The 24,309-nt window shown below is 40.4% G+C and overlaps 2 protein-coding genes across 6 annotated transcripts in view; one reads left to right on the top strand and one right to left on the bottom strand.

Annotated features, from left to right (window-relative positions):
- The first annotated feature begins 360 nt into the window (after positions 1–360).
- Msantd4 (Myb/SANT DNA binding domain containing 4 with coiled-coils) lies at positions 361–13,232 on the top strand. 3 transcript variants are annotated; one of them, XM_048343763.1, is made up of 3 exons: positions 361–470; positions 9,845–10,459; positions 11,049–13,232. In XM_048343763.1, exons 2-3 carry the CDS (start codon positions 9,998–10,000, stop codon positions 11,622–11,624), a joined length of 1,038 nt encoding a protein of 345 aa, XP_048199720.1. In that variant the 5' UTR covers positions 361–470; positions 9,845–9,997; the 3' UTR covers positions 11,625–13,232. The 3 variants fall into 3 exon arrangements, with proteins under 3 accessions (XP_048199720.1, XP_048199722.1, XP_048199721.1); XM_048343765.1 differs by lacking the exon at positions 361–470 and adding an exon at positions 825–843; XM_048343764.1 differs by lacking the exon at positions 361–470 and adding an exon at positions 8,193–8,349.
- Positions 13,233–20,588: 7,356 nt separating this feature from the next.
- Gria4 (glutamate ionotropic receptor AMPA type subunit 4) overlaps positions 20,589–24,309 on the bottom strand; it is a 257,256-nt gene continuing 253,535 nt past the window's right edge. For 2 of the 3 annotated variants that reach the window (XM_048343762.1, XM_048343756.1), the window contains exon 17: positions 20,589–23,753. In XM_048343762.1, the coding sequence (XP_048199719.1) occupies positions 23,589–23,753 (165 nt within the window). In that variant the 3' untranslated portion in view covers positions 20,589–23,588. The remainder of the gene's footprint in view (positions 23,754–24,309) is intronic. The other variant, XR_007210532.1, reaches the window with a different exon arrangement.

Raw genomic sequence — 24,309 nt, 5'->3', positions numbered from 1 at the left:
CAGTTCGGGGGTCAAGGGCAGGAGTAGAGTTTGGAGATGGAGCGACCAATGCCCCCAATCAGGAGGCACAGTGCGGCCAGCAGATCGCTAGAGACCAATCGTTTCTTAGAAACCTCTTGATTGACAGACCCACTCGCCAAAGATTGAGCTCGGGGCGGCAGCAGGCGAATCACAAGGGGGTGGGGGGCGGTGTCCAGGGCATTAACCCGGAACCGGTTTGGGACTTGATTCCCATTGTGAGGCCTGGCCTGGGGCGGGCTCTCACTTAGAATGGCAAAACCTTCCGGACCAATGAGTAACGCCGCGTTATGTGAGCGGCATCCGTTCTAGCCAGTAGGAGGAGGGAGAAGTTGGTGGGCGGGGAATCAGTGAAGCATCTTTTTTTTTAATTTTTAATTTTTTTTAATTTTTTTTTTTTTTTTACTGTCACCCTTAGGGGCGATCTTGCGGTGGTGCCGCGGGGGTCGCAGGTGAGTGGTGTGGGGGCTGGCGGAGGCCTCGAGGCCTGCGGCCGCCTGGCGGGCCGAGGGTGCCTGCACCGCAGGGAGGGTCCCGGCGGGGGGGCGCGGGGGGGGGGCAGTGACCGGCGGGGTCGCCCGGCAGCTGCGGGCTTGGCGGCTTCGCGGGAGGCCCGCGCTGGTGGAGAATTGGCCCTCGTGCGGTGTCGCCCATCCCGGGAGGCCGAGGAGCGCCGGGGCCGCCGGAACAGCCGGAGGGAAGTTTGTGGTCGCAGTCTCGGAGCTCACGTTTGATCTTCCCTGAGCGGAATCGCGTGCCCGGGGCGCCGCGACCCCCACTGCGGCCCGGCCCGGCCCGGCCCGGCTCGGCCTGGCGCGGCGTCAGGTGCGGCCCTCCCCTCCCCACCCCCACCCCGTCCCCTACCCCGGCGCCCGGGCACGGGGTCTCCCGGGACTCTCCCCAGGGGTGGGGTGCAGACGGGAAAAGGGATGAGGGGGACCTCCCAAACTTTCACATGTCTACCTTAACACCCCCCCCCCCTTCCAGAAACCACCATGCCGTTCTGCGAGTGAATCCCCCGTGAGGCTCCAGGGGAGGGGAGAGTCGCACTGCCGGGAAGAACCGAGATGGGGTTGGGGGACGTTTCAGAGATGGGTGATGCCGTTTCTCTCCTGCTGAATCGATTTGCCTTCTCTTCTTCTTTTCTTTCTTTCCCCCGATTCCCAATTATATTGCTTGGCTTTCCTCGGGCCTTTTAATTCTAGGATGTGCAATATCGAGGACCTTCATTCTCAATTGTTAGGGTTGTTTTTTTTTAATTGCTCAATTATAATTGGCGTCACGTCACCGTGACAAGAATTATGTAAGTGAACTGTCTGTTATTCCTATTTCCAGCAGTACGGAATAATTTGGGGAACTAAGGTCGGGAAAGGGGGCCCTTCTCTCTCATTGGACATGGGTGGTCTATGAGTATTGCAGGTTGCAACTATTGAATTCCCTTGGTTATGAAGACAGGGATGCTCTCCAATCAAATGTAAAGCAGGGGAGGAATGGCATCAAAAATGTTATCTTTATTTATATCCTCAGCATCAAGAATGTTGCCTCTACATAGTAACGGCTTAGAAAATTTTTAAAGAAATTATTGGAGAATGCTAGCAAAACAGTTCAAGCTTCTGTTACACGGATACCAAGCTATAAAAGGGAGGCAGAAAGACAAACATTCCTAGAATGTTTCCTAGCTTTTAACATTTGAGCAGAACTACCAACGCCGATGTTGCAATTTTCTGGCCCTTAGAAAAAATGTCAATGTTTTAGGCAAAAATTTTCATACAATCAAGCCAAGACTGACAGGGAATGTAAGATGTGTTCCAATATCAATTTCCTTGAGGTGAGAAATGTTCCCCAATGCATTTTGTCAACAAAAGAGTTCATTAGCTCAGCACACATCAGTCACAGACAAAGGGACACCACTTTGAAAACTAGAAAGTATAGAGTTAGGAACTGTTGGTGACAAAAAGGCCATGTAAATGGCAACAATGTCAAGATTTTAAAAACACATTAAGACACAGAAGAAAAAGAACTCCTATTTCTGGCATGTAACAAGAAATTTATCACAATCCATGTATTAAATTGATCTCAGTTTTTTTTTTTTTTTTTTTTTTGGCCAGTCCTGGGGCTTGGACTCAGGGTCTGAGCACTGTCCCTGGCTTCTTTCTGCTCAAGGCACTCTGCCGCTTGAGCCACAGCGCCACTTCTGGCCATTTTCTGTATATGTGGTGCTGGGGAATCAAACCCAGGGCCTCATGTATACGAAGCAAGCGCTCTTGCCACTAGGCCATATCCCCAGCCCCTGATCTCAGGTTTTTAAGAGTAGAAAAATCTGATGGTAATTCCTTCATAAAGCAGGGTTCTCTTGACAACTGCAGTCACTTTACAGCTACATTTTGCTACTTATTAGAGTAAGTGCATGGATAGATAAGGTCAACTGCTTGAATTTCAAAAATTATGTGAACTTTCACAGCTGTATTTGTTCCTCTTAGTAATTTTCTTACCAAAGTATGGGAACTCACCAAGACATCATTAAGAATTTGCTAATAGTTGATCTTGAACTAGTTTTCCATCTCTTCCTAATAATTCACCATTTGATTTCTGTTCCTTACTAGTGTATTTGTTATATAAAACCAATTAAAATGTTAATTTCTTCTCAAAAGCTTTCCTGATCCCATCAAAGAATATTCCTTTTGGACAGTCAAGATATTTTATTAGTACTTTTTAATTGTACCTCTTACTGCTTGTATTATTCATCTAATAAAGATATAGTTGCTGATGTACTTAGATATTGTACTTAAGAGGTAACGATAACAGCTGACATTTGTTGTGAGCTTACTGTACCTTAGTTATTATAAGATTATTTGGATTATCTCTTAATCCTTAAACATATTGAGTGATATTGTATTTCTTATTCTCACAGATGAGTAAATAAGAGCAAAGTTTAATTTGGTTGAAAATTGGCATACAAACCTAGTTAGTTTGTATATAAAACCTTTTAGCTTACAGACTCCATTATAATTATTTCCATTTGCATTTCTTTATGCACCTAGTGTTTTACTAGATTACACATTACTTGCTAGTAGGAGTAATGTGTTCATCTTTAATCTCTTAAAGTAAGTGATTCTAATCCAGCCTGACCGTGAAGGTGCAGAGGAACAACTTTACGCTTAGATGATGGGAATAGTAAAGGTATCTTGGGTTAGGAGATTTTTAGGCCAAGTGCTGAAGAATGAGTAGGCCTTGCTATGACAAAAGGGTGAACACTCTTAAGAGTCCACCCTTGAAGATGGGTTCAGTACTGTAACTTTGTGTGTTTTAAAGAATAATAGTAGTGAATGGCAGCCCTGCTACCCAACCAGCGCATAAATAACCACTGTTGTGATTTTTGTTTCCCTTTATCAAAATTATTTAGATGTTGGCTTTGACGCAATAATAACAAGCCCTAGGTTCTTGTTATAGTTCTATATATACATAGTTCTAGGTACTACTGTGTAGTTTACTAACTCCTTTTTAATATTTCTATTAAGCAGTGTTCTCATTTTACAAATGGGATTTCACACAGGGAGGTTCACTAGGGCCACTGTTAGGAAATAGCAAAACCAGAATTCCCCAGTGTCTCACTATAGAATTGGGTCTGGTCACAACCACTGCACACACAATACTTTTTTTCCCGTTTGTTTTTCAGCGTTTGTTTTTGTACAGAGGGGTTTCAATTCCAGATGTCAGTGTATGAATGTATGCATCCTGATCAGTGCCACTCCTTCCATGGGTCTCCCCATCTTTCCCCATGTCACCCCTACCCTCAAGTTACATAGTTCAGTTTTTACATAATGTACCTTTGATATAGTGATGCTGTTGCTCACCCTTTCTTTATTCGTTTGCCCCCCACTTAGTTCCCTCCCACCCTCAGAACATGTTTCAACTTCCTGATGTTCATTTTATTGTTTGTCATCATACCATTGGACTCCTAAGTATGTAGTCCTTTCTTTACTCAAGTTGTGTGTGTGTGTGTATATATATATATGTATATATATATCCCTGTATATGTTATGTATGTTTTTTATTTTACATATAACTTCCACATATGAAAGAAAACACTTAAATTTTTTCTAGGTCTATCCATTTCCCTGCAAATGACATGATGTTCTTTCTGATAGATGAGTAAAATTCCATTGTATATACGTGCCACATTTTCTTGATTAATGTATCTTATTGTAGAGCACCTGGGCCATTCCCATAGCGTAGCTATTGTGAATAGTGCAGCAGTGAACGTGGACATGCAAGTCTCTTTACTGTATCCTGACTTGTAATTTTCTGGGGAGATGCTCAAGAGTGGGATTGCTGGATCATAGGGTAGTTCAGTGTTTAGTGTTTTGAGAAGTCTCTAAACTGCCCTTCCAAAGTTATGATACTAGTTTTTGTGCCCACCAACAGTGTTATAGAGTTTCTTCCCCCTCCCCCAACTCCTTACATCCCTGCCAGCATTTGTTGTTCATATTCTTGTTGATGGCCAATCTTTCTGGGGTGAGATGGGATCTCATTGTTTTGATTTCTCTTTCCTTTATGGTCAGGGATGTTGAGCAGTTCCTCATGTGTTCAGTGGCCATTCTTGTTGCTGCTTCTGAGAAGTCTCTAGCTCCTTTGTCCACTTACTGAGTTATTGATTATTTGGGGGAGGGGTGGAGCAGGGATTAGTTACTTGAGCTCCTTGTATATTCTAGATATTAGACCTTTATCAGATATATAGCTGAAGATTCCCATTCTCTAGGCTGCTCTCAGTGCCAGGGTTAGGGCCTCATACTTGTTAGGGGTAGGTGCTCTACCTGCCCCTACCCTTTTTGGTCTAGTTATTTTTTTCAGGTAAGGTATCACATTTTTGCCTGGGAGAGGCCTCTGATCCTCTACCTATTTCTTCCTCATAGCTGGGATTCTAACAAGCATATTCCTCGTATATTTGTTGAGATTAGGGGTGGGTGGTGCGGAGAAGATGTCTTAATTTTTGTCTAGTCTGACCTAAAACTATGATTCTCTCATGTTTAAGTAGCTAGGACCACAGGTATTTGTTTATCACCATGCCTAGCCCTCTAACCCACTGCCTCTTTTATTGACATTTTAATTTACAGTTTTCTTATATTCTATGGAAAAAGGATTTATATTCAAATCCCTAAGATACTATTGAGCGTGCTGTCACTGGCTGTACATTCCAATACAGTGGATATTTCAATGTGTCATGATAGGTCTTTTGAGAAAATTTGAAGGTCTGTTATAGAAATATTTTTCTTGCAGTTCTATTTGTGTGTGTTTGTGAGATTGACAAGGATTATTTCAACCTTGATTTTCTGTGTTTAGAATTTTTATTTCCCTCTGACCTCTATTTTAGTAGCAAATGGCCACTCAGGAGAGGTTTTCCACATGTGTATGTAGAAATAAGAAGACATGGTGATGGACATATTTTTATGCAAAGTTAGTAGAGCAAAGATGACTGGAAGCTAAAAAAGACCGAACAAAGGAATAAAAAGTTTACAGAAAAAGCAATAAAAATGCCATTATTAAAGTTTGGAAATAAAGAACTAGCATCCAGTTTTAACTCTAAAAGAGAGAACTCAAGCAATAATAGGAAGTGCTTTTTGTATATCTTCTGATTAAATTTAGCTTTGCTTACTGGCTGAATTTTTGCATTGGTAGAAGAAACTATTGTGAAATGCCAGAGAAATATGTTTACACTAATAAAAATTCTAACTTGGAAGAAATTAAAAGTGTTTGAAAAGAAATGTGTGTTACATGATACATTGGCACAACTTTTTAAAGAGTTTACTTGATCCATTCATGAATCAGGCTGCTTCAAACCAGAAGTATTTTAGGGACTTGTAGAGTGAGTGCAAGAAGTCTTTGTTGGGATGATTATGTAATTAAAGCAAAGAAAGTATTATAGTTATGTGGTGATTTTATTTGGTCTGTCCTACAAAAAAAGTACCTCATTATATAGCTATTAATTTGTTGATTACTTCTGATTGATTGGCCTTAAGTCTCAGTTTTCTATTTTTCTTCTTTTACTTATTTTTTTAGCCGGTTCTGGGGCTTGAACTCAGGGCCTGGGTGCTGTCCCTGAGCTTCTTTTGCTCAAGGCTAGTGCTCTAACACTGACCCACAGAGCCAGTTCCAGCTTTTGCTGAGTAGTTAATTAGAGAGAATAGTTAATTAACTCACAGACTTAACTACCTGGGCTGGCTTCCAGCCATCATCCTCAGATCTCGGCCTCCATACTAGCTAGGATTACATATAGTGGAGTCACCAGCACTCAGCTAAGTCTCATTTTTCTTTAATGTAGCATTTATAAGAAATAGCCAGAATTGTTTTGCTCCCATTTGCAGGTCAAACAAGGTTAAGATCACGTATGAAATGTATATACATACATACATACATACATACACACACACATAGGTATAGGAGGCGAGCACTTTACCACTAGGCCATATTCCCAGCCCCCCACATACATATGTGTATATGCATATATATTTCTGTTTAGGGATTCTTTAGGTCTGGTCTCTTAAGAGTTTCCTTAAGGGCTGGGAATGTGGCCTAGTGGCAAGAGTGCTTGCCTCGTATACATGAAGCCCCGGGTTCAATTCCTCAGCACCACATATACAGAAAATGGCCAGAAGTGGTACTGTGGCTCAAGTGGCAGAGTGCTAGCCTTGAGGAAAAAGAAGCCAGGGACAGCATTCAGGCCCTGAGACCAAGGCCCAGGACTGGCAAAAAAAAAAAAGAATTTCCTTAATATGTCAGTTGAAGCTCTGATATTTCTGCCTATGTATGGAATTTCTTCTGAACCTTCCACATAGATAAGAATCTATCCACTCTTGGAAAAATGGCTAAATAATATCTGAGAAGTTACCTTCACAGCATTTCTAAGATTTAGCTATCAGAAGCAGCTAATAAGCTTGAGGTATACATGATATAACAGAACTTGGATATATATCTTGTTACTTAAATAGCTGTGATTTGTGCAAATTTGTCTTTCAGTGTTCTTTTATAAATAGCCTGGTATAGCTAATTTAGTTATGTGGTGGGTAGCAAGTAGCAGGAATTGAAACTTGGTATTATTCTTGTTGTTGGAAAAGTTTATCAGTGATAGCCCTGGAAAAGGTTATAGCAATCTCATCCCATCCTGTCATTTTGTAAGGGAGAAGGGTCAGTCCCTGGAAGCAATCATTGAGTACATTTGAAGTCAGAAAACATGGTTTGTGGATATTTCACTATTGATGGCTCCTTGTTTACTGCAACATACTTTTAATCTCTCTTTTCTTACTAAAAGAGATTTTCTACCCTTTGTCCCAATTTTCTCCCAGTTGAGTTAATATGTATAAAATGCCGTGAGCTATACTGTGCAAGACACTGGGACTTTTTCTTCAGATGATCTCATTTTCTGCTTTGAGGAGAAAATTAAGTTCTTGCTTGGGACTTAACATTTATTCTTCCTTGTATATCTTTTCATAATGTGAAGGCTAGATAGTAGAAAAACATTTCCCAGTTTCATTGCAATGAGGATGCTAGATGTGATTCATAATCTACCAATTAGATGCACTGTGGAAGACTTGAAGTCAAGGTAGGCATGAGAGGCGGGGGTGTGGAGCAGCTGTTTTACTGATGTGGGCCTAGCATAGAGATTCTCAAACTTTAGCATACATCGCAGTCATCTATGGGTTTCTTGAGACATACATTGCTAGGTCCTACCCCATGAGTTTCCGAAATGTTTGCCTTTGATGACCCTATAACATAAGCATTGCCCGAAAGCTGGCAATCTCACTCAGGATTTATGTTAAAATGTTGACATAGGACTTTTTGAACTTTGTTCTCACATGACTGCAAGTATTAATAGTGACTTGCTAATATCACAGTCTTCAGTTCTGCAATTAAGCTAGCCCAGAACATTATTAATTACTGCTAAATAAATTCTTTAAAGAAAAGCAGATAATTCAAAGCATTAATTAGAAATCAGTATACCTTTCAACTTGGTTTTGTTTCATATTAGGAGCGCTGGTTCGAGGTGATGAAACAGATACTTCTCATGCCTGCCTCAATATCAGGTCTTACTCAAGTGCATCTGACTGGTAGACTATCATACACATCCACAATCTTCATTGCCTTGGAACTGGGAAGTGGTTTCCTATTAGCTAGCCATTGCATTTTGGGAAGATGCATTAGGAAGATTGGAATGAATATTGAGTCATGACTCAGTAATTTGATTTTCTCCTAGTGGCAGAAGATGAAGTCATGTACTGTCAAGGGACAGATGTGGTGTCTGCAGGGAGGAAGAACTGCGGTAGCAAACCAGGAAATGTACATTGGGTGCTGGGTGGTGGGGGGGAAAAGCTCTTGCCAATTTAAATTGTATCTTTATAATACTTTCATCACTTCAGAAAACATTTGCTCTGTACTTGAGGTAAGGTTTTTATATTGATTTAAATTTTTTTTTAATTTGAGGTCAGCCTCAGCTAGACAGCAAGACTGTTTTTTTTTTTTTTTTTTTTTTTTTAAGGAGGGAATGGGGTAAAATTGGGGCCACTCCTGAAGGAATGCTCAGAGTCTGATAACTGGCTCTCTCCCAACCTTGAGAATCCTACTCCTATCCCTAGAAGAGCCAGCTGCTTCCTAGGGCCAGAATTATGAGACAATAATGATATGCAATACCTTTTTTGTTTTTTTTTGTGGGTGGTGGAGGAAAGAAAGACCCTATGCTTAGATCTCCTCCTCCTCCTCTCTCCTCCTCCTCCTCCTCCTCCTCCTCCTCCTCCTCCTCCTCCTCCCTCCTCCCTCCTCCCTCCTCCCTCCTCCCTCCTCCCTTCTCCCTCCTCTTCCCCTCCTTTTCTTTTTGCAATAAGGCTATTTTCTAGTATAAGTTAGTTTAACAGCCTTTGTGGCATCTTCTTGGTTGTTTTTTATATTGACTGGTATGTTATTTTGTGGACATGTTTGTATCTGAATTCTTTTATCTAAGATCAATTTGATTTAACCTAAATCACTTTATCTGAAATCAACTGATTTAGTATAAAAATGAGTTTTATGAAGTAATAAAACATAGGCAATTGCCATTTCTTTAAACAGGCTACATTGTGTCAAATTAGTTTCTGTGTTTTAATTTTGTATAGCAGTCTTGCAGGATCTTATAGTATTATTTTACAATTCTATAATATTATTCTATTTTTGTCTGAATATTTCAAATAGCCATTTCAGTATATTGACTCATCTATTTAACATATATTTATGGTGTGCTCCTTGTGTCTCAGAAAATGTGCTGCGCCCTGGCAGTGGGTGTCGAGCAGAACACCCGTGGCCACCCCGTGAAGCGTTCATTGAGAGACACACCCTGATCCATGTTAGCAATGGGTAACGTGTAGGAAAACTGCAAGCGACTATGCTAGAGGAACTTGGCTTGTCAGGAAAAGCTTCACTGAGAAACAGTTGGCTATTCTTTGGATTGAAAGATGAATAGGAATCAAGTAGGCCAAGAAGATAACAGTTTGTTTTCTATACAGAGAGAACAGTATAGATGGGTACACGAGTTTATCAAGGATGGGTGATCCAAGAAGGCCAGTGTTGGAGGAGTCAGCACAAATCTGTGGGGAGCGGGAGCAATGGTTTGTGTCAATGAAGAAGCTCTGCGGTGTCCCCAGTGAAAAGAAAACATGGCAGCTTAGGCTCTGGCGGTGATGGCAAAGATAGAGGTGTCACATTTGAGCTATGTAGAGGATTTTTTTCTTCGTAAAAATTGTCAGGCTTCTTGGGTTCAAGAGTGTTACGGAAATGATGATCCTGTTGTACTTTTTCCATTTAGGAATTACCCAGCCCGCCTCCGCTGCTGCATGAGTGGACCACAGTGACCAGAGCCAGGGCCAGCAGGGCTTGCGCGTGGGTTTTGTGCTTTTGTAGCACTTTTCAAGTTCTCTGTTCATCTTTTCTTGCTATATTGCATTGAAATTAGAAAAATATGAAGCAGTTAAAGAGAAAAAGGAAAAGCAATTTTAGTGTTCAAGAAACACAGACCCTTTTGAAAGAAATTACCAAAAGGAAAGAAGTCATTTTTTCCAAGCAGCTGAACACAACAATCAACGTGATGAAGCGCATGGCCTGGGAGGAGATCGCGCAGTGCGTGAATGCCGTGGGAGAAGGCGAGCAGAGGACTGGGACGGAAGTGAAGAGGCGGTACCTCGACTGGAGAGCACTTATGAAGAGGAAGAGGATGAAGGCAAACATTAAATTGGTGGGTTCAGGGTTTCCCCTCCCCACGTCTGACTTAGATGACTCTCTCACTGAAGAGATTGATGAGAAGATTGCCTTCCGAAATGATGCCAATTTTGACTGGCAGAATGTGGCAGATTTCAGAGATGCAGGTGGGTCCTTAACAGAAGTCAAAGTGGAAGAGGAAGAAAGGGACCCCCAAAGTCCAGAGGTAAGTATTATTCATTTGCAACTCTGATGTGGGAGCTTAGAGTCCAGACACAGTTAAGATGTTTGCACATTTTTTTGTTTTTGCAGTCCTGAGGCTTGAACTCCGGGCCTGGGCACTGTCTCTGGGTTCCTCTTATTGCCCAAGGCTAGCACTCTACCAGTTGAGACCCAGCACCACCTTTATCTGTGATTAGTTGGAGATAAAGCACCGGCTTTTTCAGTGATTAGCTGGTGATAAAGAGTCTCACAGACTTTGCTGCCGGGGCTGGCCTCAAACCATGATCCTCAAATCTCAGCCTACTCAGAAGCTGGGATTATAGGCCTGAGCCACCAGCACCTGGCAATGTTTACATATTTTTATACTTATCTAAAGGTAGCCTATCACAAGATCATTCTGTTTTCTTTTCCACTTCATTACATCAATTGTTACATATTAGTGACTTCAGGTAGTTCATGTAAATGTTCTCACAATTTAAATTAAATGGTTTTGTGTACTGAAACAATACTGAAAGTGTTAGGAGATATTTGGGGGAATTGGAAACCATGAAGTAGAAGTGACTACTAAAAGCCTCTTTCCCCGTTTCTCATAGTTTGAGATTGAAGAAGAGGAAGAAATGTTGTCATCCGTCATCCCAGATTCCAGGCGGGAACCCGAGCTTCCGGATTTCCCCCACATCGATGAATTTTTCACCCTTAATTCAACACCATCCAGATCTGCTTATGATGAGCCCCACGTGCTGGTCAACATCGAGAAACAGAAACTAGAGGTGGAGAAACGCCGACTGGATATCGAGGCCGAAAGATTGCAGGTGGAAAAGGAGCGCCTGCAGATAGAGAAAGAGCGGCTGCGGCACCTAGACCTGGAGCACGAGCGCCTGCAGCTGGAGAAGGAGCGGCTGCAGATCGAGAGGGAGAAGCTGCGGCTCCAGATCGTCAGTTCTGAGAAGCCATGTCTGGAAAATGAACTTGGCCAAGGGGAAAAGTCCATACTTCCGCCGCAGGACATAGAAACCGAGAAGTTGAAACTGGAGCGAGAGCGTTTGCAGCTGGAGAAGGATCGGTTGCAGTTTTTGAAGTTTGAGTCGGAGAAGCTGCAGATTGAGAAGGAACGCTTACAAGTGGAGAAAGAGAGACTTCGAATTCAGAAGGAAGGCCACTTGCAGTGACTGATTTTTGTTTCTTAGGCTTTCAGTTAGCAAATGTTTATAAACTGTAGGTGTTTCTCCTGTCAGGTGACATAAAGTGGTTGTGGGATTATCTGTGTTTTTGTTTTTGTTTTTTTTTCTCCCTGTCCTACTTACTGTCAGTGTTTTCAGTAGGGAAAAGATAGTTCCATGTGGGTAATTGTATGCTTAATTAGTAGATTATAGAAGCACTCCGTGCCCAAGCATAAACAGAATAGCAGAGTATTATTGTGCTTATCTCTTTACATTAGTAATATTACACATAGTCTTGTGCTATCTGTACACCCAGAATGTACAAATTATTTCTATGTAGGTTTCTAGTCTAGTGGTTCCTGATGTCTTTTGGCCCCCAGAAGACATATGCAATGTCTGGAGGATATTTTGGTTGGAGGGCTGTGTGGCTTGTGACTGCCATCTAGGATGTAGAGGCAACAGATGCTGCCAAACATCATGTAATGTGTAATATGTGGGTCACATAGTGCAGAATTACACAACCAAAATGTCATTAGTGCTGAGTTTGAGAAACGCTATCCTAGCCTAACTGTGCACCTCTATAGCTATGTTTTATAGTTTTAGAATGTTGAAACCTCAGATATTTATGTGGGTAGATACTTAAATGGCCAAAAAAAATATGAAACATAACTGTGTAGTATGTTAAATATAGGAATTGATGAAGATTATAGATATTTTATTCCCATGTTTCCATCTATAAATAGTCTGAGATACAGAAAACAGTACAGGGATCATTTGAGATTGCCTAAAGTGGCCACTTTGAAAAGTAGTTCATCTGTTGATGCTTTACAAGCAACACAATTTGTAAGCTTTAGTTCCCTTTCTTCTTTGAGCCTGTTGTCTTATTAGTTTGAATACAAAATGTGTCATGTCAGTCATGTATTAAATCTTCTGTAAAAGAATGACAGAAGGAAGTAGACAATGTACCTGTAAGAATAATACCAGTAGTCAGTGAGCTCCAGCCCAGTGAGCGGTTGGTTGACTTTTGAAATAAAGATTAGCTCTTTGGGAGTAGGAGGTGGGTGAGAATGAAGCAATGGTAGTAGCTCTGTTATGGAAACACTTGTCATGCACTATTTACTCTGTCCTGTGCAACAGTTCTTAAGAATAGTTGTTATTCCTGAATTTGAAACTCAGAGAAGTCACACAGTGAGGAAATGGTTGATCTTCGGTGTTGCAGTGTATTTTGTCTTTGTACCTCCCTGAGGAACAAAGTTGACGACGCAGTCCCTTTAGATTTCTGAAGCCGCAGGCTGGCACAGCCTGGTGGTTTGCCTTTGGGTTGCTGCTGGCAGTTCCTCCCCAGGTGCAGTGATTCTGATGCACACCGAAGTTGGAAATGGCTGCACAAGTTCACTTTGTGTTTTCTGATTTCCAGGGCTGAGAAGTAGCTTTAATATTTCTCTTGTCATACTATCTTGATTCTGTGTTTGTTCCTTGTTAATTTAAGGATGGTTTGAAATCATGGTGATATTCAAGTATGAGTATGAAGAGGAAGGAGACTTCTGCTAACTTAACCTTGATTTTGAAATAGTGTTATTTTTCTATTACTACAATAAATGCTTCTACCATAGAAATAAATTTTCCTATACTGTCTCTGTGGAAGATTATTATTTCAAGTGATATATTCATAGAAGAGATCACTACAAAGCCTGGGAGAAAATGCTGTTGTGGTGCATGGGGTCAGGGCCCCACCACACAAGTTTGAATTATGTGTCTCACATACATTACTTATTTCCTTTTCAAAACAACCCTTAAGCTAAGCCATCCCTACTTTTATAAGGGGAAAAAAAAGCCTCTTCAACTTAATTGAATTTCTAAAAAATATTTACCAATAGTGGCTTAGGATTTTAGCACATGAGCTCTACTGAAAGGAAGTAGTAAAAGTTGAGGTATCACTCTAAGAATTATGTAGTTCTGACATTTACTACTGATGGGTGCCATTTAACCTGCCCTTCCATTTGATTTCCTCACTTGTCAAATGGGCATACCTGCTCTGATCTGGTCTGTTCTGCAGTTTAAGAATGATGTATATAAAGGATCTAAACCATAAAGTTCTGTTACTGCAGGAAGATAATCCTTTTGGATGTAGACTTTAAGTACCTTCAGAAAGCATGAAGACAGCCAGTTATTCATATTAGATAGCATACCCTTAAGATCTTGGAAATAAGGAAATTCAAAAAAGAAAAAAATGAAAAAAACCTATGTCTTTAGAGCTATATGGTTGCTTAACCCCGCTTAGTGTGGATAGATTGAATCACTCCAGTAGAAAATGACATTGCTGCATTTTTGAGGTATTTGTTAACTCGTGCTCTGTAACTGCCCTTCAAAAATATGACTGAAATCCCCATCTATTTTGCTCATTATCGTAGAGGAAATTGGGGTGAATGTAGCCATGTGGTTTTCATCTTACCTAGGTTCAGATTGGCTAGGTAGTTCTGCTTCTGGAGTTAGCTAGGTATTGGGTTGGTTGGTAGAAAGTAGGCTGAGCTCTCATAACAGTTGATGTGCTGGGTGAATATATTTTGACATGGAGCCAAAGAGAAAGCAGAGGAGCTCGATGTATCTTTAGGCCTAGTCACAGAACTGCACTGAGTAATGTTCCTGCTGTGCCAAAGTTAATCACTGTAGTCAAAGGGTGAGGAAATAAGAGTTATCTCTTAGTAAAATTAACTGTGAAGCTTTGTAAAAGGTAGGGATACAAGGATGGATGAGCCATCCTGACCGGTTTTGCAGTCAATCTACTGCACCCACATTCTAGTTGGCTTGGGGTGCCCCTGATTAGGTCAGTGGTCCTGTTGTTCTATTGGATTTAATATTGGTCCTAGTTAGAAACACACTGATAAGCACTTTGAATTATCACTCTAGTTGCAGGGAACTTCTTTCTCTTGTGATGAAAAGGCTGATCTAGAAGGAAGTAGGGGCTATACACTTGCAGAAAAAGAAGTTTCACATTGTATCCAGTCTCTCTAATGTGTAGTTTTTGTAATTGGAAAGAATTACTGTTTAATTTCTATCCTTTAATTTTTTCATTTTACTTTACCTTGTTTCTCTCTCCAGATTCTTCTACCTCTTCAGGCTTTGTCATCCTTAATCTGAATATAAAAGCAGACCACATTTCTTCCCAAATATTTTGAGTTAGTAGCTAAGTCTTCCTAGTACCCTGGTCTTAGCATATTTGTTTCAACTCCTACGTGATTTTATTTTATTTTATTTTTTTTTACTGTGTTGCTCTACCCTTACTTTTTTTTTTTTTTTGGCCAATCCTGGGCCTTGGATTCAAGGCCTGAGCATTGTCCCTGGCTTCTTTCCGCTCAAGGCCACCTGAGCCACAGCGCCCCTTCTGGCCGTTTTCCATATATGTGGTGCTGGGGAATCGAACCGAGAGCTTCATGTGTAGGAGGCAAGCACTCTTGCCACTAGGCCATATTCCCAGCCCCTCTACATTTACTTTTAACATTATCCTTTTCTGAAAGGAAATTTAATTTTTTTAGTATTTAATTTGTCAGGACTCTGTTTTTAAACCTGAAGCTATAACTTTGGAAGCTCCCTAAATGCTAATAGCTTGCTTCTTTCTTCAATCTCTAGCTTCTTGTGACATGTGCTAACTGTCGATGTGCTTGCCAAGTATGGATTTGCACAGTGCCAAATGAAATCCAGATGAAGATGGTCTGTCAAATGTTTTGGAAAACCTTCTCCAATGCAAATTGTGAAAAAGGATTTAGCTTCTGTGTGGCTGAGGGCAGTTGGAGAAGGACAAACCCTTGGGGCAGGGGTAGGTAGGGAAGCTGATTACTTAAATCGCTGATTGAAGTTATTTTATAATATTTACATTTGGAAATAGTTGGCTAGGTTAAGTTTCTCAACAACCTCCAAAAGGAATGCCCTCTATTATTTACCACTTATTTTTCTGATGTGGCCTATTTATCTTTAAAACGTTTAATAGGTTGAAATAGAAGGCCCTTCAATATGTCTATTTCTTTTCAATTTAAATCCCAGTCTGACATTTGAACTGAACTGTAGATTTGTATTTCCAATTTTTGCATCAATTCCAACCTGTATGTTTCACTATTTGCTTATATGCATCGTGACACAGAACTGAACTCACTTGCTCCCTCCTCTCCTAAGTTCTTTCCTCTTTGCCATGGCACCCTTTGAGCCATGTTGTTTAGAAGTTTTTAAGATGTCCTTGTCTTTGAATCCTTTGTTTTCATTCTACCCAAGTTGTTGGCTCTGACTTCTTGACTTTCATCTTTCCTTTTTGTCCCCAAACTGAGCATGCTCAGAAATGTGCCTTCCCCTTGAGTGCTTTACCGTATATATCCCCTGAAGAAAATACCCATACATCAGCTCAGAGAGAACACTGTTTTTGGAGATAGCTTTAGTACTCTCCTAGGCTGCTGCAGGTAATGAATCCTTTGGCTCCTTTATTTTGGCAAGAGTTCCCGGTAACTCTCATTTGGTAGTTAAGCTGGTTTTGTAGTTATTATCAACAGCTTTATTGTTCCAAGTCATCTCAAAGTGTGCTATTGTTGCTAGTTAAGAGATAGGAAGTGAGATGGTTCTCATCAGTATTTTTGCATCTACCTAGTTTTCAGCAGTTCCGCATACATGTGTCACAATAGAGATCTCTTTCCACATTCTTATGTTTCCTTTAAATACTAGGCAGGGGTCCTTTGTTCATTAGTACCAGGATGGTGGGGAAAACAAGGTAGGATTCTGTGTTGGAACTGTCCGCCTTTGATCTATGCACTCCATTTTCCCTTATTTCCCTACCCCAACATTTCCTAGAAGCAACACTGAGGTCAGTATCAGGTAGGATTTTTGTGGTTCACCATCTGATCTTGGACTTATGCCAGGTTCCTGACTGTTTAGTCTTTAAGAACTTGTTAATATTTCTAGTGATTTCTTCTTTCTGGTATTTCTGACAGTACAAGACCTCTTTGTGCTATTCCAATTGTGAAACCACCCGTGTATCTCATTTCTCCTTGAAGGAGTTTATACTTGCCTTGGAATTCAGTTTGTCTGCTTTCCTTGAGCTGTCCTTTGATTTGCACAAGAAAAGTTACGATTCTGGAGATTCTTAGCTTTTTCTCACGGTTAGAATAAAAGTGACACTTAAAAAAAAACCCAAAAACTTTCTACCTCCTAGGTAGAATAAGAAGCCCAGAGCTATAGAGATAAAATAAACACAGTTTTTGGTTCCCTGACCGGGTGCTGTGAGAAGCAATTTATAAATATAATTTTCAACTATACAGCAGCATGCATTTGTACTTTTTGTTTGACTCTAAAACAAAAAATTGCTTCTTTCCACTACTCATTATGCCTCTAGAAATAAAGAGTGCAAGGAAATAAAGTGGAGAAGTTGATAAAATGATCACGTAAAAGTAGTGTAAATATTGTTTTGAAAGTAAGTACAAGACATAAAGAAATGAAGAGTTGGGTGTGATACTGCATGCCTATAATCCCAGCACTCAAGGGGCTAGGGCATGGCTACAAGTCAGGCCAGCCTGGGCAACAGGCAGCATTTTATTGCAAGAACCAAAACAAATTGTATTAAAAACAAAAAAAGGCTTTCCAAATAGAAACCATGGAATGACATGACGTGATTTCTAGACTCTTACTTTATGACCAAGTAGGAACTAGACTTAGGTGTTTGTACCTACTCAGCTGCCTTGGATCGCTTCCCTACACCTGTCTACATCTCCCCCTTCCCCTGATGTCACATCCTTAACATGAAAGCTGGTACTTGTCTTCCTCACTTCCCTTGTTGCTAAGTCACAGCTTTGATAGCTATTCCTTTGCTGAGATTCAGAGAAGAAAAGCGATTCATGGAGTCTATTTCCTGGGAGGCGAAGGAGCAGGCCAGGATGTTGCTTTGAGTATCCCTAGCTCACTGTTCCTGCTACAAACAGTGAGCGATGCAAGTGTGCCCTGGTAGCTGGATGTGGCTTTGAGGGAGATAGCCAACAGACCTGAGAGCTTTGCCTTCAGGTCTTGGCAGCTGTGGCCTCAGATCTGGTTCTTCATCTTTATCCACTGTGAAACTGTCTAGTTTCCATTATTAAACTTACACTTTGTTTTAGTGAACTAGTGTTTACTGCTAATTATAGTTAGGGACCCTATCTGAAACCCAATCAAAAGAAGTCAATGATTGAACAAAAGTGTAAGGGAGCACAATATATACTAGAAACTGGATTTTTGAATGATCTGGTGGTATTGTTGGGGAAAGAAGGTGAGGAATGATACTGGAGATATTGCCAGGCATCAGATAATGGCCACTGAGTTACTCTAATTAGAAGTTAACAGGTTCATATTTGTGATTTAAGGAAACTACTCTGGCTGCCACGTGGAGCATCAGTGAGATAAGAAACAAGGAGACCTATATGGAATAAGAGCAGGGAGAAATGAGTTTCTGTGTAATGGATCATGTAAGGAGAAGAAACTGATAGTTGGGTATAAGGGTGATGGACGAAAAAGCCTTTGAATCATCTTCCTGTATATGTTGTGGGAGACTTGGTGAATGGTAGTGCCACTCACTGAAACAGATTCAAGAGGAGAAAGATGTAGAGTAAGAGTTTTAAAAGTTGGAATTGGGAAGCCCAAGAGAAAGAATCGGTAGACAACTGATTATGTGGGACTGGAGTAGAAAATAGAAATTTCTTTGTTAATAGTGTAAAGGTGGGGTTGGAGGAGTTGCTCAGTTGGTAGAGCACTACCCAATGAGTGAAAGTGAGTTCAAACCCCAGTCTCATACCTAAAAAAAAAGAAAAATTATGTAAATGTCACTGGTCATGAGATGAAGCAGGTGGAATATAGTTTATGGGAAGGGAAGGGAACAAAAGGAACAATTCTGAGTTGGTGTTTGTTTAGCAGAAATGGGTATGTAAAATAGATTGAGAAGGGACAAATGGAAGATTAGGGGAAAAATAATAATATGCCAACTCATTTGGTTTAGTTCTTTATTTAAAATGTGTATTTAATGTGAGTACAAGATGTTTATTAGTGACTTGGGTAAGATTATTTAGGTGAATGATGGAGTCAAACAGTGGGTTAAGTAATGGTTTATAGATTGTGCTCTTGACTACAATGTGAAAGCAAGGAGAGACATTGGTCACTATCTGGAGGAATATGAGAAGGAAAGTGATCATAAAGCTTGCACACAAGTGACTTAGATAGCATACAAGAAAAGATCAGTAGTCGAGGATATGTAGAGCTGTAACTTACATGAAGTGGTGCCCTGGAAGAATAAGTTAAATACCAAAGCCCTAGATGACAGCATTAGTGCCAGAGAAGTCATAAAGCACGTGGGCAGATGGGCAGTTCATTTGCCTTCTCCTACTGGTCCCCTTCCTCTTCCATCAGAGGATCTTATTGGCCCTTCATGCAGACTTGTATTTTTTTCAGTGCTGGGACTTGATCTCAGGGCCTTGTGGCCTCACATGGCTTTTTTGCTCACAGCTGGTGCTCTACCACTTGACTCTACACAAGTAAGAGTCTTGAGGGTTTGTCAGGGCTGGCTTTGAATCTTGATCCTCAGATCTCAGCCTACTGAAGAGCTAGGATTATAGGCAAGAACCACTGGTGCCCCAACTTCCATTCATCATTTAATTTTCCCCATTCTTTTGCCCAATCTCTGCCTCCACATCTACTATATGGAAAGCTATTTTCTTCTCTATTGACATGTCAGATATGATTTCCAGTTCTCTTTTCTCACTCCTAATAACTTATCATAATCTTTTTTTATAAGACAGTTCTTTGGGAAAATTGCTTATGCCAGCTGCTTAGCACATATAAAAATAAACTACCTATTATATTTACCTATTTTTTTTTACCTTTCTTTCTCTCTCCCTGTGTGTGTGTGTGTGTGTGTGTGTGTGTGTGTCTGTCTGTCTCTCTCTCGTGTGTGTGTGTGTGTGTGTTGCGTGCGCGCGCGCGCTTGTCTTGGGGCTTGAACTCAGGGCCTGAGCACTGTCCCTGGCTTCTTTTTGCTCAAGGCCAGCACTCTACCTCTTGAGCCACAGTGCCACTTCTGGACTTTTCTATGTATTCGGTGCTGAGGAATTGAATTCAGGGCTTCATGTGTGCTAGGCAAGCATTCTACCACTAGGCTACATTCCCAGCCCCAACTCCTATCTTTGGTTTTTACAAATACTAAAACTCTAGGGCTGGCAATAGTACTTAGCCATAGATTTGCTATGATTTATTTGAACATGTCTACCATGTTCAAGGCCATAGTTTCCCCCCCAGCAATGAAAAACAATACAAGGCATAAATAGAAAGACTCCAGCCTGCTGGATTATCTGAACTAATATGTTCCTGGCAATGGGTATGAAAAGACATATTTTTCAAGCAATGTTATCTTCACAAATATGAGACAGCCAAATCTGTAAAATTTATCTTTTCTTCACAAATTCTTATATCAATTTTTATTTGATTCTCATTCCAATTACCACTATATTAGTGTGACAAAGTGGGTTATTGTGTTTTCTGGGAAAATTACTTGAGTATTTTGTCAATGGTATTTAGCATATTTTGTTAATGTACTCATACATAAACACTAAACACTTATTCTGTGCTATGCCTTAGGGAAATGGAACAAATTGATTATAAGTGAGAAGACCAAGGGACCAGCAAGTCCAGGAATAGTGTGATTGGCATTTGAACTCAGTGTTGCAAAGTGGTTCTCTTTAGCTATTTCAATAAAATGTGAAGGCTCTTTAGCTTTTTCCTCCGTGGTCCATTGGCTTTGAAGCTGAATTAGCTTCAAAGTTTTAATTTAAATGTTTTCTTAACTTTTAACATCTTTTAAAATCACATTTCTTCCGGGTGCTGGTGGCTCACTCATATAATCAATCCTAGCTACTCAGGAGGCTGAGATCTAGAGGATCAAAGCTAGCCTAGGCAGAAAAACCCATGAGATTCCATGTCCAAGAACAAGCATCCAAAAGCTGCGCTGGAAGTGTAGTTCAAGTACTAAAGCACTAGCCAAGGAAGCATAAAGCCCTAAATTCAAGCCCTAGTACTGCCAAAATATAAAAGAAGAAAAAAAAATACATGCCCAACTTTTATAGCTATTCATCTCACAGGAATCCAGAAAGTAACCCTTTATACTGATAGCAAATTTAAGCTTTTCTGTTTGGAAAAATATATTTTTATTCTACAAAAATAATAACTCTGTAACCAAAACACAAATACACTCAGACTTTACTGCAAGCTACCTTTAGAAGTCTATATAAAAATCCAACTAAATCCTTATTCCAAGTCCCTTGTGATCACATCTTTCCCTGGCTAAGCCACAGCTGGGTATCATTCTAGAGAACCTTCTCATCCAACCAAAAAACTGATTAAAGCTTTCTTTCTTGCTATTGTTTTTTTTTTTAGAACCACTTTTTTTTTTCCCCCCTGGCATTCTAGAAAAAAACCCTGGAAGCAGCCAACCTTTGGCTTTCATTTCCATCCGCAATATGCTTAGTATACTTGCTTAGGTACCATTAATGAAAAAAAAAGTGTGTTCCTGCTTCTGTTTAATTAATTCAGTTCAATTCATTCTTTCATTCAACAAATATTTATTAAGCACCTACAATATGCCAGGCACTGTGCTGGGTGCTGGGGATACAACTGTGAACAAGATAGACACAGTCCCTGCCCTCAAAGAGCTTACAGTCTAGTAGTTTTACAGACAAGTACACAGGCAATTACACTGCAGTATGGTGAGTGCTGCGAATGGAAAGACACATTAAGAATGGCACCTCACTCCGTTTCACAGGCAGGGCACGGTAGAGATTCATGGAAATCCTCCCAGGGCAAGTAAACTATGATTTGAGTGCTGAAGGATGAGTGTGAGTTAGGTGGAGGAGATGGGGTTAAGTTAGAGACAGCAAGTAGTATCTGCACTATTCTGTGTGCTGCTTTGGAGGCTCATTTAGTGGAGGGGGAAGATGATGAGCAGTAAGAGGAGTCCTTGAAGAGATAACCAAGCGCCAGCTTATAAGGTGGACTCCCTTTCTCTGCTTAGGAATTTAACAAGTTTCTCTGAGAGGACAGTCCATATAGGCCTTCTCAGATAGGTACTTTCTAAGATTGCTCTTTCTGCTACATGGAAATCACAAGAGTGGTGGAGGTCTTACAAGTTGATGGAAGAAAAATCAATCCTTCACCGTATCCACCTGAGCTTCCATTATACCACAGCCAGGACTCTCTTCAGCTGGTCTCATGGCATGCATATCCCCAAGAAGCCATTGACACACACGACTTTGGTCACTGCTCACCCACCAAGCTCTTATCACCTTCTCCTCCTTTCAAAACTCCACTCATCCTTCAAGGCTAGACTTTCAGAGTCATCCTAAATTGTGCTTTCTGCCAAGATCTCTCACTATGCAGTTTTTAATTTGTATTATGGTACTTATTATTTTCAATAAACCAAACCTTCTTTTGTACCATGTCACTTTAATCCATACATAGCAAAGTATTTTCTATAAATAAATAAGAGTACAGTTTTCTTCACAATTTTCAGGTGAAAACAAAGACTAAGGACTGATTTGTTCATTTGTGGCCTACCCCAAGCTTTAGTGCCTTCAAAAGATGTAATGGAAAAAAATAGGAATGAGAAGTTCAAAAGACACATAGTTTTATGCAGCAAAATACAATCAAGTAAAAATTCCAATACACAATTACGGGGGATGTTGCTGTTAGAGCAATGATTAATTCCCGGACTCAAAGACTCCTTCTTTGACAATTTAATCTTCTAACAATCAAAGATCTGTAAAAGACAGACAGCTTACTATGCAAAAATTATAGGGCTAGCTACATTTTCCAATATGGCCCACCACTTGACTCCTACAACCCCTTGTATCATAATTTCTCCAATGACTTTTTTAATAATAGGAAAAAAAGCTTTTAAGCTCTGTAGATATCGTAAGAACATCTGTTGTTTTATTCTTTTTGGTAGGTACAAAAAAACCACAATTTTGTACACAGAACGAGATTATAAATAATAGCAATAACGTGAGCGACCCGTAGTCTCTTTTGATTCTACCTTGACAGATGATTTAATGTTGACATTTTCTTCACTTTTTGCTCCTGGTAGTGAGACAAATGCAATCTGTGAACCGACTTGTGTTGACACAGTGAAAATTACAGCAAACAAGAAGATGACCAACAACTTTTATATTTAAAAAAAAAGTCTCTAAGGTTTATTACAGTGATGGCATTTATATCAATTATTGCAATGTATTGTTCCCTAAGATGGTTAGAAAAAAGAATTGTGTTGTCCTCTATTGAATTTACGTCAGTTAAAAAGCAAGCATGTTTCAGGTATTTGTTTTGTTTGTTGTTGTTGTTCCAAAGTAAGTGTAAATACTTCCTTTAAATTTTTTTCACAGGATTTACATGTTTGTTGATTATTTTCTTATCACAGTTTAGAGATTTGTTTTCTCAGCTGGAGATGCGTCCATTGCCTCTATGGGCAGTTCTGCACACACAGGTTAGCATGTTCCTTGACATGTATCACTCCCTTTCCGTGAGACGAAGGCCTTTCTGAGCAAGCACTTCACAGTTGAACGCACTAACTGGCAAGTCTGATTAGTTTGTTTTTGTTTTAAGTCCACTGGAGTGAAATTTTGTTGCTGTTAATACACCCCATCCCAGTTCCCTCCCACCCACTCCCCAAAACAAAATCCAAGAAACCAAAGCAACAACAACAAAAATCCCTACACTGTGAGTTTTCCTGATATAAAAATCTTGAGTTTGGGTTTCCGAGCTGAGCTCATGCGCAGGTTTGCTGTTGCTGACATCCACTGCCACGCTAGGATGAGACACCACCCGAGATGTTCAGCCACGCGTCCCTCGGTTGGGAGTGGGGGGGGAGGGGGGCTGCGTTTCCATCAGTCATCCACACAGTTTAATTAAGGCACTCAATTATGTTTTTGGTTTTTATGGTAGGTCCGATGCAATGACAGCCAATCCTGAACTCTGTCTAATTGCAGTTCCAGTGTGTACGGCCTTTGGGCAGTCGGGCGTCAAGACTCGGCCGTTTTCTCCCACGCTCCCAGTGATGGATAACCTGGCTTTGTTTCTTATGGCTTCAGAAAAGGTCAGCTGGGTTGCATGGAAAGGAAACAAAAAAAGAATGGGACGTGTCATAATGTTACTGTTTCTTCAACGACATGTGACACAACCAACACCAAAAAAAAAAAAAAAAAAAAAAAAAGAAAAAAAGAAAAAAAAGAAAAGTATCCAGAAATAATAATTAGACATCTGCATTTTCCATATTTGGTTTTTTAGTCATATGCAAACTGCTTAGGAAGAAAGGAAAAACCCCAATGACACCCAAGAACTAATCCGCCTGGAATTTATGGCCCCACCTATTTACCAACTAACTCTAAAAAGAAAAAAAACAACACCTCATTAAATTAGGTTTGTGTAGCAAATCTGGGCAGAGGGCATCTTTTAGCTTGCGGTACTTGATACCCTCGTACTTCCGGTGGGACTTCAGAGCTCCTTTATTTTGGATTGCATTCTGTAAATCATAGTACTTTCTTTTAGAAAATGTCTTCCTTACAGTGCAAGGATTATACTACATTGTTTCGAGAGGAAGTGACAGATTGTCTTGTTTCTTAATCACAGACCTATCTGCAGATGATTCCATTTGTTC

The sequence above is a fragment of the Perognathus longimembris genome, chromosome 3 (genome assembly GCF_023159225.1).
Source record: "Perognathus longimembris pacificus isolate PPM17 chromosome 3, ASM2315922v1, whole genome shotgun sequence".
In the NCBI taxonomy this organism is placed as follows: Eukaryota; Metazoa; Chordata; class Mammalia; order Rodentia; family Heteromyidae; genus Perognathus; species Perognathus longimembris.
The sequence above is the reverse complement of the archived record's forward strand: the minus strand, read 5'-3'. Positions and strand labels throughout refer to the sequence as shown.